Below are 18,687 nucleotides of genomic sequence, written 5' to 3' on the forward strand. Positions count from 1 at the left end.
TTGGGGAGTGCCGCAGTGTTTCCCCACTCCATCTCAGCTGCAAGGCTGATTCGAAACAGTGATGTTTCTTCCTTCAGGACCTGGCAGAGGCCCCTGGGGAGGTCTAGGCTACAGCAGCATCCACATGCAGATGTCCTCACCATGCCCCAGTGGAGACCTCCGCTGTGGCCCCACGCAACCTCTGCTGCTCAGGAGCCCCATCATGAGGCTGACCCACAGCAAGCCGTGCTTCTCTTCCCCATCACTCAGACCCCCTGCAGCCAGGACTGTGGCTACACCGCTCCCCTGGCCAGGCACGCACCCCATGCACGCCCTGGGGACAGCTTGCAGGCTGCATCCCCAATGCTTGCCTGCATGTTTCTTAGCAGAGCTGAGAGCACAGGAGGGTCTGGACTTCTCGGTTTGGTCAGGATCTGGCATGGAAGGCTCCATGCAACATAAATATTTATACAGAGCATCATTGTCTGCCCTCTATAGCCTGGTGAACAGGACATTGCCAGCACGCCTGAGTAGCTGAAATGCTGCAGGGGACAACAGGATTTTTAATTAAGGTTATGACTCTGCAGAAGCAGTCCTTGCATGGGAAGTCTTTTGAATCAAGCAAACTTCAGACGCAGATTTTAATCTTTCCATCAAAATCCTTCTCGCTGAAGCAATAGCTCCCGGTCTTGGCCGTGGTGTGGATGCTGTGCGGGCAGACACATGAGCAGGCATATGTCAGTGCTGGGAAGAGGCTCTGCCCGCAGGCCAGCCTGCAAACGCCAACCTGGCAGGAGCCAGCCAGTGCTGCCATGGGAAGCCCACAAGTGTCTGCGAGCCTAGTGCATAGTACCAGTGTCCCCAACAACACTGGCAGTGGGGCAGCCCCTTGTGGGACAAAGCTCCGCCTGCAACCCCATCCACAAGAGGTGCTGACTATACTCCACGTCACACATCGGGTCCAAAAGCCGCAGGAAGGACAACATGCCTGACCCATGGAGAGAGAGCTGCTTCCCCCACTGCGGCTGGAGAGCAGCAAACCTGGTGCCTACGGGCTCAGACCTCAGACCCACTCCTGCACCCATCACAGACTCCTGCAACCTCCCCCTCCACCCCCAGGACCCCCTGCCAGACACCGCCTGCCGGGGCACGATGGGGAGGTGGATCTGCAAGGTGATCCACATAGAGCTTCAGCAGGAGCTACCACTCTCCACAGCCCACTCCAACCCACCCTGAGCCACCCCAAAGGACAGGCCAACCCCAGGCTGCGCAACGGTTAAACCCCAGCGCTGGCCTTGCAGGAGGGCCAGGAGATCCTGTTGCTCAGAGAAATGCATTTGTCCAAGACAAACAGCAACCGGGCATTGTTTCAGCATGAGTCAAACGAGTGGAAACGCTCCCGTGCCATCCTGTTTTGCTGTCTGGAGGTTTCCCCCTACCTTCAGGATGTGCAGGCAGGCTCCGGGACGTTTCCTATTTTCTGTTCTCTCACTCCTCCGCTTCCCGCGAGCGGCTGTCCCAGCACTGCTCGGTGCAGCAGCCCGAGCCTGGGGAAGTGCAGCCTACAGCCTGACAGCCAACAGGCAGCTGGTGGGCACAGCACTGCCCCCCAGAAAACAATGCATCATCCACAAAATATACTGGTCTGCACCTATTTACCTCCTCTGATGGGCCAAGTAGGTAACAAGGATCCAACACAAGTGGACTGATCTCCATCCACCTTCCCCATCACTGCGGAGGTGGGAAGATGGCACCCAGACCTTCCACAGCCAGACCAGCCTACCAAGGGTGCTGGTCCACAGCTCCATAAGCAAGCTCAGGAAAGCCCTGCTGACTCTTCCCAAGCTCTCTGATGTTCTGCCCCATGCTGGCTACTCCACTTTTAAGGCCTCGATGTTGAACGTGTGCTGGCGCAGCCATGGTTCACACCACACAACTGCTGCTAGCAAGGGTGCACCCACACTGCTGCAGAGTCACTGCCACATTGCACAGCCCCAGCCACCCCATCCTGCTTGGAAAACATCTCCTGGTCTGCTGCAGGAACAGGTACCAGGACACTAGCACCTCCTTCAGCTGCAAACCCAACCACATCACCTTGTTGCTTTTGCTGGGAATGCTTTGAGTACAAAGGAGGAACGCTGGGATAAATCACGCCCGGCAGCGCTGGTGTGGCAGAGCTGCGTGAAGAGAGGAGGAAAACAGGAGTGACAATGGAGAGGCCCCACCATCACCCCATAACCCTCCTCTACCCCCACAACCACTTTTCCAACTGATGCTTTAAGCCTGCACATGTGGCAAGTCACACGGCTGGAGCTGGCACCTCTTATTTCACACCTAGAATGCGTTTTTATCTTGCTAGAAGTATAAAAATAGCAAAGTTTGTTGTTTTTGGTTTGTTTGTTTTTTTTTTAACAAAGACACTCAGGCTTCATCAGCTTGTGTTTTTTTCTGGAAACCCTTTTAGCAGCGAGGTGCGAGCCCCGCGGGGCGGAGGGCTCGGCAGGAGGGCAGGCTGGCGTTTGCACAGCTCGCCCCACGCCGGGTGATCTGGCGACAAGAAGGATCAGGAACTTGTTTTCACATGAAGATCAAAACAGCACAAGAAGAAAAGCACAACATAGCCCAAAGTGACCCAGAACGTCCAAACTGCAACAACAGAAAGTTCAGCCCAAAAATGCAGCCTGTGAGGGCTGTTATTGCTTGGTTTGTTTGTCCCCACTGCGGGCGGCAGGAGTGAGGAGAGCACACTTCAGCTCAGGTCAGATGTTCAGTGCTCAGCCCCACGGTCCTGGGCCTTGTCCCCTGCTGTGCCAGAGACCTCTTCCTCCAGTGGAGCACCCCAAAGCTTAACTCAGTCCCCCCAGGCATGCCCGGTCCCACAAACCACATCCAGGCAGCAGAACACCATCCCCGCTCCCTAGTTATGCGTGGAAATAATGCAAAACGGATCCCTGCAGAGACGGAAACACAGAGTGATTCCACCATGGACTAATTGCAGCCGAAGAGACACTTAATTTATCCCATTAGAGGCTGTACCGCTAACAAACGGGATCTGCCCTGCTGGGCAGCGCTGACTGAGGCTGACACTGCAACACAGCCCCACGGCCATACTTGGATTTACCATTCTGGGCACTAAAATCCTGCCAGGAACCCAAAGCAGATACAGGAGCCCTCCATGCTCTGAGCGTGGTGCCACCCAATGGAGAGAAGGCCTCACCAGCCACATTGCTCTGGTCCCAGCTCTCCCAGCTAAGAGCACAAGCCAGGAGGGGAGATGATGCTTCTGCCATGGGCACAGAGATGTCTTTTTCCTGCCCTGCAACAGTGGTGACTTCTGCAGTTTTAACAAACAGAAATGCTCTCACGGGCATGTTCTCAGCTGGCTTGGGCTTCTAGGAAACAATCGGTTGTGATTAATGACCATCAACCTCCTGCTGGTGAACGTCTCTCTGTCTCCACTCTCATCCAATCCAGATGCACATGCAGCAGGGATGGCTGCTCCAGATCTTTGCAGCTTTGCCTTTGCCCAAGAGTGCTGCTGGACATGTCTTAGGAGGTTCAGTTATTGATCTCACTATTAAGGCTTCCAATGGGGAAGGAAAGGCATAGAGAGCTCTTAAGCTTTTTTATCTATCTCCAAGATCATTCACATTAAGATGAGCCAATCTAGCCAAGCCACCTCAGACACTCAAACTCTGCTCAGCTGAGACACCATTAAGACATCCTGAGTTGATGATCTGATTCACCCTGGATTAAAAGAAAAACCTGATGTTCATCCTTGGAATAATGCAGGCTAAACTAAACCAATTTCTTTAAGCACTAGCCTGGAAATATCCATGTTTCCTGAAGCCCACTGGTGGCCTGTGAGTGGGAAGAGATGGGTCACCCCTCAGTGCATGTCTACCACTGCTAGCTGCCACCACAGTCGGCACTGGCTGGTGGACCAAGGGTCTGATGAGCAAGTGACCATGGAGCTATCCTCTTGTTTGTAAGCTCAGGTCACCAACAGAGCTGCCCACTCAGTCTTCCCTGGGGGAATGTTTCTTCAGCAGGAGGTGCACGGACACTCCAGAACCTCACTGTTGCCCAGACTCAACCCTTGCTCTCCGCCCAATTCACAGCCAAAACCTCTGAGCCCCCAACAGACAAACTGATGCTCCAGAACACAATCACAGCATGGTTGGCCAAACACACCTCTAGCAGATGTAGTATAATCTAGGTACAGATTTTGGCACCGATGACCAGGAACTTGGCTCTGGAAGCCTTGTGATGGTGCGTGAGAACAAGAAAACCACAGCAACACTGCATGCTTCATTCATACCAACCTACAAGTTTCAGATTAAGTCCTCCTGCAGGGATTAAAGCAGGAAGACTGCTTACCCCTTGATTTTCTTCCAAAGACCAGCCTGAGTTGAAAAGAAGACGTGCCAGCCACCCGCTGCCCAACCCCTGCTCCCCACAGTGGGGAGGGCTGTACCTGTACACTGGCTGCATTTCCCTGGCAATCCCGATGACTGCTCCCTCCGGGAAGTTGTCAAACTCATCAAACAGGTCTCGGATGTTGGTCTTGTACTTCAGGTCCAGGTCTACCTGGATGATCTGTGTTATTTCTGAAAGCACAAAGAAGAAAAGTCAGCTATATAAGATGAAATTGTTACCAGTGATTACCAAAGACTACTTGACGAATCACACCCAACAAAGATTTGGTGTAATCAGCCATGTGGGCAAGACTTGGCCAATTCAGGGCAAACATGGTCCAGCTGCAACCTCTACATAAAGCTACCAACATTCACCCATCATGACAGCATTTTCCACTACATAGTTTAGACATGATTTACTTCAGAAATCATTTCTGGTGACCTTCTGCTTCTATCCACGCCCTCCTTCCTTCCAGAAGACTGGTATTCCATATGACCAACAAAAGCAAGAGGTAGCTTTGACCTACCCTCTCCCTTTCTGGAAGTGCTTCTGCAGCAGCAGCCACACAAAACCCCATGCTCACCCTGTGCTACCTACTTGTGGGAAAAGCTACCAGCTCCTGAGTGTTTCCCAGCTCCAGCCCACAGAGCATCCTCCCTGCCTTGAAGTAGCAGAGCAATTCCCATCACAGACAACATCCATAATTTAGTCAGCTGCCTGACACCCTCAGTAACACCTGCACAAGCTCATTAGCTGCCAGCAGCCTGACAGAGGCTTCCCCAAGGGCAGAGATGACAGCCCCCTGCCTGCACAGAACTGCTGGCAGTCTGCGGCAGCTTGGAAAACTTTACTCTTGCCAGTGGCACTCTGTCAGGGACCAGGAGGGTGTGCAGATGTGGAAGCATCTTCCACTTGCTGTGTGAAAGTCAAGAGCGAGAGGCTGGAGGAGATTATCAAGGCCAAGCCTGAGCTCGTTAGCAGGGTCAGGCCCCTGCCTGCATTGGTCATAGTCTCCTCTGCAGCACACAAGATCGACTGATGGAGATGTTGCTTGGGAGAGGGTGCAGGAGATGTGCCTCGTCAAGACTGCTTGTCCCAGGAGGATCTGGGGATGTTGTATGGATCGCAGCAGGCCAAGTGGAAAGCAGCAAACGCTACAAGAGATTGAACCGTTGAATGGGTTCCCCCAGGCCAGGCCATCTTCTGGCCAGCCAAGCTTAGCCTTACTTGGTGACTGCGAGTGGAGCGGAGCCACCCCCCACAGTGCTCCATAATGCCACCGCTATTTATATGTGTTATAAAAGCCAAGAGCAAATTGGCCAGGTTGCTTAGCACTGGGCACTAATTGGATTATAAAGACTGTGTCGACCTGTTCCGGCCCCGCTCACCATGCACAGGTGCCGTTACAGCTTCCTGCAGGCTGGATGTGCCTGGCACCACCGCCTGCATAGCTACCCGCAAACATGGTCCCCAGCCCTCCTCCTGCCCAGTGCCGGCAGGAGGATGAGCCCAGCCTGTCCTCACCCTCTGGGTCTGCGGGCAGGGCTTCTCACCAGGCTGGTGCTGGTGCTGCCCACGCTCCAGCCTCCACACCACCCTGGTTCCTCACACCCTGGCCTCGCCATGCTGGGGACAGGCTGCTGGCTGCCCCCCATCTGTGAGAGCAGGAGGCAATCACTCCATTTTCAGCCCCCAAAAACCACCGTGGGGACTAGGGACCCAGGGATGCTGGCAGCAGCCAGGCACAGGCAGCTGTCCTCTGGCACAGCGATGGAGCTTTGCCTTTCAAATACATTCGTCACTTGGTGTTTGTGTTTCAAGCAGACGCTGGGCTGTGCAGCAGCTCTAAATTTTTTGCAGATCCTGCACTAATCCAGGGCTCTTGGCCATTGGTCCTATCTACCACGCTGTCCTCATTTAAGAAGGAAAAACCCCTGTGAGGTTAAGCAAGAAATATACTGCTTACTCTGCGAAGCATCCAAGCAGAAATATAAATCAAGGAGAAACAGTATCTAAGCTACAACCTAGGCTGTATCTCAATTTATTTTTTTAACATCCATCACTATTTGCTAAAGGGAAAGGCAGAAAGGCAGTCCCCAGGCCTACCTAGTATTTACCACCACCATAATCCTCTGTTTGCAAAGATTTAAAACCCAGGCGTAGTAATTCACTACAGGCTAAAGCAGGTCTTGACCTGAAAGCAATTTCCCTCAGCCTTCCCAACTGCCTCAGAAATCACTAGTGCAATTCAAGCAGATGAACAGGCAGCGCGGAGGATTTCTGCAACGGGGAAGGAGACACGTAACTCAAAGACCCCAAACCTCCCCAGTGGCCCAGCCATTCAAAACCCCAAATCCTTAACTCTACTGCACTTGAGAACATCCGGACCGGTCAGAAAACTCCAGGGCGAGGAGACCCAGATCTCCAGGCCAAGGAGACCCTGGACCTACAGCAGAAGCTCAGCCCAAAAGAAACAGGGTGGGAGCCTGAGCCCCCCAAGGCACTGCCGAGGATGGGGAGAGGAGATGGGGTTCCCATGGGATGCCAGCACAGCTCACCCCACTGCACAGCAGCCTTCTGACGCCTCATCAGGTTTCAATTAAATCAACCAGGAGGCACGTCATCCAATTGTTCTCTAAAATTACAGATGAGCGTTAACTGCAATTAATCACAGCGAAGAATGAAAACTGAGCTTGGGGGAAGCTCCAATCCCAGCCCCGCCTGCCCCAGCACCAGCACCAGGCACGGGTCCCATGCTGTGCTGGGGAGCCTCCCAGGAAAAACTCACTAACAAATTAGACCCAGAGAGTGCTAAGTACTTTTCCTTTTCTAATTTTTTTTTTTTAAGCAAGCACGAACTGCAACACCGAGACAAAACTGAGCATGGGTGACATTAAGTGCCACTTTGCCAGATGCAGCTTGCACGGATAGATTAATGGCCAAGATGATTTCTCTGCCTGGGACTGGCAAAGGGCCAGGCAGTAATATTTATGATGTATCACACTCTTTCGCCCTTTTACCAAGCGCTTTGTCCTGGCTGCCAGGACAAAGGGGTGGAGGAATCGCATGCTCTCTTAGGCACAAACTGCTTGCAGGGGCCCAGCTGGAAATACGGGAAAAGGCTGAGAGTATTTTGCTCAGCAAGTGAGTTTTCCAGCTTTGCCATACTGTTGTATTGCCCTCTGCCTCGTTCAACTCCAGCTCTTCCAGGCACGTGTGTGAAGGGGAGTTACGCCACTCAAAGCGGAGATGATCTCCATTAGCAGTGACAGCTTTACAGCACAGGCTGGCCCCATTTAACGCTCGTAATGTTTTACAGCAGCCTCGTACCAGCAGCTGCAGCAGGGCTGCTCTCTGGGCTCGGCTTAAACCCTCCCTCCAGACACGGCCAGAGGAGAAAGACCAGCTTAAGGGATGTGTGATCCCGCAGCAGGGTTTGTGGTGCTGGAAACCAGCAGGGAGAAACAGCACCAGTGCCCAAGCCGCCTTGCACCGGGGCTCTGCTGCTGAAGAGAGGGAGAATCAAGGTTACCCCAGAGCAGGACTCTAGAGAGATGCTGGAACAGATCTCCTCTCGTGCGGGTGCTCTCTCCTTCCCCCAAAAGCCTCAGCCCAGCAAGGGGGCACAGGCAGGCGGAGGTCACTTCCCTGTGCCCTGCTGCACAGCATCCTCTGCCAAGACCTGGCAGAGCCACCCTGGCATGCAGGCAGTTACCCCAGGTGCATGCCAAGGGGACTAGCGGGATGTCTGAATGCTCTGAGAAGTGTCCAGGAGCCCCTCTGGCAAGAGGCAGCTTCTGGAGCAAGTTTGACGGCTCTTCCTAGGAGGCACCAATGCTATGGCCTGCCTCAGGCGGGGACAGAGAAGCTGGACCACCCCACTGACATGCGGTGTGGGCTTACGAGCAAATCTCCTTTCTCAGAAGAGCCAGGCAGGATGGTGAGCTGCAGCAGAGGAGCACAGGAGGAGAGGCACTGCTTTGGCCAACCCAGGCAGAGCTCTGGGGATGCTGTGCAACAAGCAACCCTGCAGTGGCTATTACCCCTCCAGCCCTTCTTGACCTGCAGCCTTGAGCCTGCCCGTAAGCTAGGACTATTTTCCCCTAACCTGAGTTGAGAGCATGGCCTACAAGAGATTTAAACAGTGGATGTAAACTACAGGAAAGGAGATGGATGGAGGGTCAGGATGACAGGAGACACGAATGCTGGAGCCTGCACAGAGCCTGGGGGAAGCTGCCAAGCACCTAAGCCTGTGGGCATGACTCCCTTGGCTGCTCTGGGAATGCCAGCTGCCAGCTGGAAACCTGATGGAAGCAAAGATCTCCTTGGCTATTTGCCTTTTCCTGCTCTGGCACCCTTGCCACCAGTAAGCTGCTACCTCTCCAGTGCTGCAGGAAGCCAGGGCAGAGGCAGGCAGCAGTTGTGTGTACTCCCCGTGCATAGACAATGCTGACACCCTCCATGGGCACTTGGGGCATCCACAGGTCGCCTAGTGATGGCCAAAACTAGTCTCTGGAGTATGACATGTGATTTGAGAGGCTCCTACATGCGGTACATATCTCCTGGATACCAGGCACCCCTGGGCACAGGAGTGGGCAGCCCAGGGTGGTTCACCAACCCTGCACTGGTCTCTAACACTTAGCCAATGCAGAAAAGCAAGACCCTGCAGCCCCACAGCCTGGCCTCTGCAGCCAGCACAGGCTATTCCACAGGCAAACCCATTTACACTCATCCCAACAACCTTCTCCGTACGAGGGCTGCTATGCTGGCAAAGCCAATCCCAGACGGCAGGCACAGGGACGGGGTGTAAGCCCTGCTCCAAACCCTCCTTCTCCACACAGACCACACCAGATCTGGGGCAGAGGGATTCCACCACCGGCAGCTACTGTCACTCTACGGCAAGGGGAAAGGAGTGAAAATAATAACTTGTATCCAGGAACAAACAGCGAAAGGGAGAGCTGCCTTCACAACACAAAGGGCAAAAGCTGCCAAGCAAATGGCATGGTCTTAATTGCTATTAATTGACCAGTGGTTTAAACTGCTTTAGAGCTGAAGAAGCAAGAACTGGAACGTCCTGGAGGTGGTGCAGCTCTCCAGCCCATCGACAGGCTCATGTTGGCACGAGCTCAGCTCCCTCCTCAGAGTATAAAATTCTGCCTGTAGCTGGTCTGGCAACAGAGCTGCTGCAGGGAGTGGTGCGATGGCAGGAGAGGACAGGCCACCACCCTCCCAGGCTGCCCTGTGCCCAAACCTCAGACACACTCCTGAGGCAGACGCCTGTCACCAATGCTGTCACCAAAGGCCATTTGGCTGTGTTCCTGCCACCCTCTGCACCGGAGTGCCGACCTGTCTCGGCAAACCTGCTTTTAAGGGCCTAAGCACCCTGATGCACCATGCCAATGAGGAGAGACTCCTCCAGAATGTATCAGATGGGAGCACTCCCATCTCCCTACCCCAATGCTGCATCCCAGCAGTGATTTCTGGGGCCAGAGGCCCAGCAGAGGTGAGACCAAGGAGGACACTACTAGGATTGCCGACCACGCTGTGCAGCCCAGGCATGTTGCTCTGCCTTTTCCCATGGAGCCAGCAGCAGGGAGTTCTGCAACAAAAGGACACAGAGGCCCTTTCCATCCTTCTAGAGACCACACAGGGGGCAATGGCTTCACAAGGGCAGGGTGATGGGCAGGGACAGACAGTTGCCAGATGCTGAGCAGCTCAGAGACCCTCTGCAGGGACAGCAGTGGCTCCAGCCAGCGCGGGTGACACCACCCAGCAAAGGGACAGGAGTGTCCCCTGCTGGCTGCAGCTCTGGGTGTTGTGGGCTGTGGCCGGGGGTCTTAGGAAAGGCCAGGGAGTAGCTATGCATTTTGCCATTTGATTTGAACCATGAGAAGGAAGAGGGCCAGGCAGCCAGACTCTGAGTTGGGTTCAGCAGGGCTGGAGGGCTTACGTCTGCTGGTCTGCAAATGCTGGGCACACCTGGACAGCTTCCCTTCCACCCTTCTCCATCGCTTTTAGTTTGGCTCTTACTACCAATGCTTGTTTTAACTGTCCCCATCATGACAGGGAGACACCCCAAGGAAACCAGGAGCTGTGAAGGACCAGCAGTGACTTTCAGATCAGTGTCGCGGGCAATAAACCTCCTCGAGCAGGGCGGCAGCAGCCCTTGCTCCGGTGGGCAGCCTGCCTGCCAGCAGCAACACGTGGCTCTGCAAAGCCACACATGCTGGCTGCAAAACCAGGATCCTCCACCCTCGCCGGCTCAGAGGGATGCACGGCCAAGAAAAACACCACTCCCATGGCCAGCACCAAGGCCAGGCGTGGGCAGAGGGCAGGTGACAGGCTCTGGAGGGTCCCCACACAACCCAGAGGGGGCTGCCCAACCAAAGCAGCAAGCTGCCCCCAAAAGCCTGAGCTACAGCAGGCAGCTGCGGTGCTGGCGATGATGCCAGCATCACGACAAGCCCAGAGTGGATATGCAGGGTTTATTTATACTAACACACTGGGTTCTCCATCCTGCCCTTCGTTAGAAGCTCCCTGTGTTTGGCTCGCCCCCCCGCCCTGCTGGCTGCCCCCAGCTGCTCTCCCTCCTGCTGTCAGCAGGGCTGTGAGCAGCTTCCTCTCCGGCTGTGTGCTCCCCCCGCCAGGCCTTATTTTCTCCACAGATAAAGTCTCCCCCTCTGCTTCCAAGATTAATCACCACTGCCCGCGCAGCTGACCCCAACCACACCGCAGAGCCTCGCCCAGAGGAAGGCAGCCGAGGCCGGGGCACACCAGCACAACACACTCTGCAGAGCTCGCTGCCAGCACATCAGTGACTGTGGGGGGCTGCAGTCCCCCTTCCCAGGACCTGGTGCTGCTCCAGAGCCCACCCTCCCAAGAGAAGATGACCCTACAAAGCCCTGCACCAGCAGGGCTTGCCAAGGTGCAGACATCTTACCTTCCAGCTGCCCACTTAAAAGCAGGTCCTTGCCTCTGCCGTGCAGCCCAGGGTCCCCTCTGCACTCCGGGGCAGCCTGGCAGCCCCTCTCCCCATCGAGCAGCCTCCCCTCCCTGCAAACAGGGTGCCAGGGCAGGGCAGGAGGCGAGGGGGGACGTGCCCAAGTGCCCCAGCCTCTAACCACACCGTGACACAGGTTTCTGCAGCACCAATTAGGCAGCCAGCGGAGCGGAGCAGCGGCTTCTGCACAGCAATTCCAGCCTATCAGCTAATTAAAAAATTAGGCTGCCTGCCAGAGATAGGTGACAAATCGTCGCTAACACCCACGCAGGGCAGGCACCTGGGTGAGCCCAGGGGTCGGTGCAGCAGTGATGGCCCTGGGTGCTGACAGCAGCATCGCTCTGCTCGCCGTGCTCACACCCCGCAGTCACCTCCAGAGGGATAGGGAGGACTCGGCAGGAGATGGATGTGGTTTGTTCCAGGAAATTAATTTTTCCTGTGCATCCAAGTGTCTCCTCGCAATCCATCAAGGTCTGAGGGACTAATATTTAGCAGTGCTCAACACCTTGGCTCTTAACTGGACTCCAAGGCAGACTGCTGAGCACACGACAGCTTTCAGGCTGGAGCTGTAAGTGCTGCTTGCTATGTGTTTAATAGACGGCGCCACTGGGGGAGGAGCGTGAAGATACTTTTTGGAGCTGGAGGAAGAGCAGCAAGAAAGCTTATAATCAGACAAAATAAGGTTTAATTCCAGGTTGCCATAAATTACAAAGCGGTGCAGATGGAAAGCTGTGAAACAATGAGCGGGTGAGACGGAAGGGGAAACCAAAAAGAGATACAGGAAAATAAATGCATTAAGGTAGACGAGCTCACATCCCGATTAACTGCGCATGGTGGGGGAAGGAGCTGCGGGGCTGCAGGCAAATTTTGTCCTTATTTCTTCTTGCTAAGCTCTAACAGGCTACGGCAGGGCGGGGAGCAAGGCTGTGGGGGAGAGCAGCCTTGGCATCAATGCTGGGTGACCCCCAGCAGCTTCTGCCCTTTGGGGATGGGGGAGCAGAGCCGGCTGGGGAGGGAGGAGGGCAGCACCCACCACAGCACGGGGCAGTGACACCCCGCTGGTCTGCAGGGAGGGGGGTAAACAACCACACGCCTGCCCCGGCCTGACAGATCTAGGACATCCAAAAATAATCGATGGTGGCACCGCAGCGAGAGGCGACCAGTGGAAACGATGAGAAGTGACACCACCCCTGGGGGCTGCGGGTCGTGCTGGCCCCCACAGTGGCAGTGCCATGGGGAAGGGGCCTCCTCTGTGCCAAAGCTCCTGGGGGGCTGCCAGGCACCTGCTGAGCAGCATCCGCATCCCCCTCATGGCCACAGCCCTTCCCAGTGGCTCCTCCACAGCAGGGCTGGGGCCGATGGGCTCCCCTGCCAGGAGAGGCAGGTCCTACAGCCAGCTGGATGGGGTTAGTGTCTCATTTTGGCAGGTGAGGACCCCCACCTCCAGTGTTTACCTGGGGTGGGCTTATTTAGAGGTCTGCTGTTGCCTGCTCCCAAAAAGCACCATGAAAACAGCTCCCGTGGCACAAGAGGCTCGCCCCAGCAAGGAACAATGCCTGGCACTGTTCTCCCTATTGCTCACAAATCCATCACTCCAGCCTCTTCTCTTCTCCTCACAGGATCTGACACGAGCAAGCGCAGCCCGGAGACAGGCTGGGGAAGGAATCTGGCTGTTTTTCACGTGGCTGCAGCGTGCAGCAGGGAGGGAGGTTACGAGAGCACACCAGAAACTATTAACGCTCCCTCCACCCCTGTAAAGATGGAAACATTTTTGCCAAAAAATAAACCCTTCAGCTACTGCAGCATCCCGTGGGAACTGTGGCTTGGGAGCACGCGGCTCTGGGACCATCTCCCACGACTCCACCACAGACCCCAATTTTCTGTGCCTCTTCACAACATCTCCACTTCGATAACGCACATCTGGGACACAGGCACTCTCCTCCCAGCACTCCCCCATCCCGCCGCATCCCTGCGTACCCCCAGAGCAGTGGGGCTCAGCAGCAACGGCAGCGTTCAGCCAGCCAGGAAGGGATCAGGAGTGACGCACTCTCAAAACGCTCATTTATTACAATGTAAGTTGCTGAATTTTGTGGTTAGCTGCACTAGGAATTGCTCTGCAGCTGAGAGGAGGAAGGAGAGGAGGTGGTGCTCCCCATCCTCCTCTGCTGGGCTCCACCGTACAGACCTCTGGTGCACGTTTCTTTTTTCACGACGTGACAGAGGATTAATGCACTGTAACTCACGGCACACAGGTGCTGTGGAGGGGAAACATTGGGTGCAGTCACCTGGCACAAACACAGCCTGACCCGGGCAATCCCACACTACAGACTGGAAGGTTGCACTCACAGTGGCAAACCCTCACGCACACTCACACACACCTACAAACTCCTGCTTTCCCAAAGGCAATAGATCATGTTTTCCAGACGCTGCCTGCCTGCTTTTACAGAAGGGCACTAGCAGAAGACAGCGAGTTGTCAAGGCGCTGTTCCAGCAAACAGGGTGTTTTCCTGGTACCTCCATTTCCCCCATTCCCCCGGCTCCCAGTCTCCTCACCCCCCAGCCGGCAGCAGGAGCGCTCCGGGTGCCCGGCCTGGCGCAGACAGGGTGCCCTGGGAAGGCAGAGCACAGCCCAGTGCTCGCTCTGACACTTCTCCTCCCTGGCCTTTGCCCTCCCTGCGGCTCCGCTCGGTGGGAAAGGCGTAAGCTGATGCTCACAGAGTTCCCTGTCTCCGGGCTGGGACTCCCAGAGCAGGCTATGGCTGATATCAGTTTCGTGGGAGACCAAGCCGGAGCCAGCAGCTGGGGCCTGCTGCAAAGAGCACCAAACCCCAAGCTGCTCGGTCATTAACAGGCAGCTTGGACAAACATAATTATAATCTGGTCTATGCTAAATAATCAGCACAGCTGTTGATAACGAGCTGGAGAAATCGCTCCATTCAGAGTCTGAGGCCAGGGAGAGCACTGGACCTCCCGTTTGATCCCAGTGTGTCACAGATGTTAGGTCGGGACACCTGCTGTGAAGCCGACAGCACGGCTCCTTGCCGGCGGCTGCTTCCCTGGACACAGCACTGCTTCTTCACCTGCGGCAGCTGGCCGTGCTTCCCCCACCACACACACCTGAGGACTCTCCCTCAGCCCACCAGCTGCTGAGGACACCCTGCTAAACTAATTCTCCCTGAAAACTGCCTGATTTGGGTCAAAGACGGGGGCCAATAATTCCCTGGGGAGCTCACAGGTAGCCCAGGCTGCCCTCTGCCACTCCAATTCCTCCTCCCCTTGCCCACAGCACCAGGACTCTGTCCCCTGCTCTTGCCTGCCAGGCAGACCTGCCCAGACACTACTCCTTCATAAGTCCATAAGGAGGGTAATAAAAATCTTGCCGGGTCCTCTTAAGTTACACAACTAAAATGACAAGTGATTAGAGGGATCAATGCCTGTCGGGAAGTGAGAGGCCACCTCTGGCTGGGCATACTGAAAAGGAAAGTAAAAATGTCTGAGTCCTTGTCGTCCTTCCTCCTCCTCGCACTGCTCTGCAAGTCCCAAGACCATTTCATGCTGGTATCGTCCTCATCCTGGCAGCTCCTCCCAAGCCTGAACCCTGCTCGTCCTCTCTCTGTGTACCTTTCCTGTCCCTTTTCCCTTGCAAAGCCATTGCGATGCATCAAGTCCTCCTCCAGCTCCTCGGGCCCGGCCACACCGCATTAAAACAGGATTTATGAGCCTCAAGCACAGACAAGAGTTATGCAGTCTGCACTTCTGCACGCTGCATACCAACTCCCCAGCTGGTTTAAATCAGATTAACTCCGCTGATGTAAGACATTTAAGGCAAGAGAGTTCCATGATTTACACCAGCTAAGAAGCTGTTATATTATAGTTTGGCAGCTGCAGGTTTTAGATCTGAAGTTTTTTGGGCACGTATCCCAAGCAGCAGTGAACGACAGAGCGGCTGAGTGGCAAAACCCATTTATTCTCAGTGCGATATGCACACAGCCAGCACATGTCCCACAAAAGTATTTAAAAAAAAAACAACAATAAACCAACCCTGGTGTTTGGAGTGCCAGCAGTCTGCAAAGTCAGTGCCCTGTCGCAACCCCAAGGCTCCAAACAAATCATGATACAGTATCATGTAGTCATGACACTGCAGAAATGCCTCCCTTCAAAAAACAATAAATTTGGGAAACTCAAACCAGGCAACTTCAATGCAAAGGTCGCTAGTTATTGAAAAAAACCCATAGACTAACTAACACAAAAGTGAACAAACACACAAGAGAGCTTACTATTCAGATCTGGGCCTTCATTTCTGCTGGAGGACACTTAAGCTTCCAATCAAATCCAGCTTCCTCAAAAAAAAAATGGCGCTAACACAACAGAGCTAGATGTGCCTGCAAAACTGCACAAAAAGACACAGCATTTGGGGCAGGTGAAACGGCACAGAAATGCACCAGGAAAAGCGCTAATACTGCCTGAAAAAGAGGGTTTAGTCCTTTCCCCTGGGCAAAGTAGCTTCTTCACTCTGGTTTGTCAGAGCCGGGAGAGCGGCAGGAGCCCAGTGCCATTCCCAGGCCTCCTGGAAGCGGGCAGCAGAGCTGCAGCCTTCCCTGCCGCCTCCCGCCCGGTGCCGGCTGCGCATCGGGAAGCAGGGAAGGGGCCGGGGAGCCCCGCCAGCCCCATAAATCACCAGGCACCCAGCGCAGTAAATCTGACCTCCCTTGCAAGGGAAATATAAATCAGCTTTACTAGCAGCTTCTGAAACAAAAACTAAACTCACGAAACTGTAAAAATGCCTCTTTAAACATCCTGTGCCCTGAGAACAGACCATTGAAAGCTCCACCAGGCTGAGGGAGAGCAAACCAGCTTTCCAAGAGATGAGACAACTCGCGAGTTGCCGAACTCAGAAAAGGCATTTCAGACTGAGCAGCGTTTGCTGGCAGACGGCACGACACGGGTATCTTTAGCACAGGGTAAAGGCAGGGAAGGGAATCGGGAGGAGTGAATTAGCCAGCGTTAATATCGTCGTTTGTATTCAGTGAACTTCAAAGTGCTCGCAATGCAGACATCACCAGACAGGAAAAAAAATTACCCAAATCGAATGGAGACCAAAGGACAGCACATTTACTGTAGACCACAGAGAGGGGGTTGGATGGGACCCTCAGGGCTGCCTTGCTCCACAGCCTCTGGGGAGAACGAAGCAGGCCACCTCCATGCTTCCTCCTCCCTGCTTGCACAAAATAACACCACTGCCCAACCACTTAACGAGCTAGCACAGGGTGGCTGTGCCCCCAAGACAGGGGCATGTCCAGATGAAGCCTCATGAACCAGTGCAGAGGCAGGAGCTACTGGGCAGAGCCAAACCGGGACAGGGCTCAGCAGGGACACAGGGGAGTCTCAACCGCTCACATCCCAGCAAGAGCAAGACTGCAGCTGAGATCCATGGTGGCAAGTCCCCAGGGAATATTATGGCTGGGCAGAGGCTCTAGATGCCGAGGAAGCCGCCAGTGGTCCTACCATGGGAACAGCTATTTCAGCAACGCACATGTGGGAATGGGCCACCACTGTGTGCCATCCACAAGCAGCTTCAAGAGGCTAGTGACCTCCTCTGGGAGCAGGTGTACAGCCAGGCAGGACCCTGGGGTTCCCTGCCACCACTGCCATGGCACAGGGAGAGCACGCGGCCAGCGGCTGGCCCAGTAGAGGACGGTGACCTCACAGGTGTGTTAGGCCAGTGGGGCAGCCAGCAGAAGAGCCCTGGGAAGGGACAGGCAGGGCTGGGGGAGCTGCAGGGAAGGGGTTTGGAGCACAAGGATGCAACACCCTCCTCATGGGATCGGTCCAAGGCTAGAGAGCACACTGGCCCCAGGAGAAGCACCCGAGTGCAGCTGGGAAAGGAAAACATGGCATCAAATGAGCCAAGCTCCTTCTGCCAGCTGCCTTGTTTTCCTGCAGATTTATTGTTGTTCCCACACTCAATAACAGCAGAGCAAAGGCACAATGAGGAAACTTAAGTGATTAGTGGCTGCTAATGAGCAACGCTTTCCAAGAGCTCACGGAAGCCAAGAGGAAAGGCTCAACAACAACCTCTCTGTGCTGACGCTTGCTAGCACACAGCCGCACCTCAAGCATGTGGCACCTCTTTCTTGCTGCCACCCCACGGGGAAGGAGGCTGTAAATACACCCAGGGCAAGCACGTTGGCTTCTGTCTCACCTCTCCTACCATCTGATGGCACGAGGGCAGGGCCAGCTGCCACGCAGCACAGATAGCCTCCCACCACTCACACCAGTGGAGACCTGGATGCAGACAGCCTCAAACCAAAGGGCCCGTCACCCTGCAGGAAGGAGCAGAACCCCAGAAGCCCACCCCAAAAGTTCACCAACTTTCTTTGCATTTCAAATAGCACTGGATAACATCTCTGTGCAGAAGAAAAAGAGAGCCTGTGTTCCCGGAGGCAGCTGCTGAGGCACGCTCAGCAGAGGCTCACCTTTGGGCATGATGCGATGCATCGCAACCGACAAGAAGAAGATGGCGTCGCTGTAGTAGGTCCCGGATCCAGCGCTGAAGTGTTTCTGCATGGCCTCGACGATTGGAAACAGCTTTTCTGTCAGCTCATTCACATCATGGACAATTACCTAGGAGAGACACCAGAAACACCATTCAGCCACCACCTCTGGGGACCGGCCCAGCGCTGGCAGCCTCTGCTCAGCCTGCCCCAGCCCAGGGTTAGGGGCTGTTAAAGCACAGACACTGCTGGTGGCACCACAGCTACACACGGGGGCCCGACCACCCTGACCCCTGCACAGCCCCCTGCCATGAGAGCCACTAAGGCGCATGGGAAAGGAGGAAAGGATTTTTACAACCATTTCATAAACATGAGATGGGCCAAGAGACACTCAAATCCACTCATACAACCAAGGCTGTTCAATGTTTTTTGTTTGTTTGGTTGGTTGGTTTTTTCTGGTCTATTCCCACTGCCTAATGCAACCACATCTCTGGTCTCCCATATGGAGTCCATCAGAAGAGGTGACAGTTCGCCCCAGGCGCTGGCATCCTGCCGTTTTGAGGCAAGCCAGACCACGTCACTTACCCCGAGGACCAAGACTTGCTCCCTGCTGCAGAGGCGGGCTGTGACAGGGACACAGCCCGGATTTCCTGAACCTCAGCCCGGCACAGAGGCAAGCTCTGCAGCACGTCCTGCTGGGGCTGGAGGGGGAAAGGGAGGATGGGCCACAGCACGCTGACAAAAATCCCAATGTCAGGAGTTACAGCAGAGCCGAGAATCTTCTCTAGAGGGATC

General features: G+C 54.9%; 1 protein-coding gene across 1 annotated transcript in view; it reads right to left on the reverse strand.

Moving 5' to 3' along the window:
- The window catches only part of XXYLT1 (xyloside xylosyltransferase 1), a 36,563-nt gene that overhangs the window by 12,152 nt on the left and 5,724 nt on the right, over positions 1–18,687 (reverse strand). Inside the window, exons 2-3 of the mRNA XM_014945752.1 lie at positions 17,875–18,022; positions 4,457–4,589 (exon numbers count right to left, since the gene is read on the reverse strand). Coding sequence (XP_014801238.1) covers positions 4,457–4,589; positions 17,875–18,022 — 281 coding nt within the window. The remainder of the gene's footprint in view (positions 1–4,456; positions 4,590–17,874; positions 18,023–18,687) is intronic.

Source organism: Calidris pugnax, unplaced genomic scaffold (assembly GCF_001431845.1).
Source record: "Calidris pugnax isolate Ruff unplaced genomic scaffold, ASM143184v1 scaffold111, whole genome shotgun sequence".
NCBI lineage: Eukaryota > Metazoa > Chordata > Aves > Charadriiformes > Scolopacidae > Calidris > Calidris pugnax.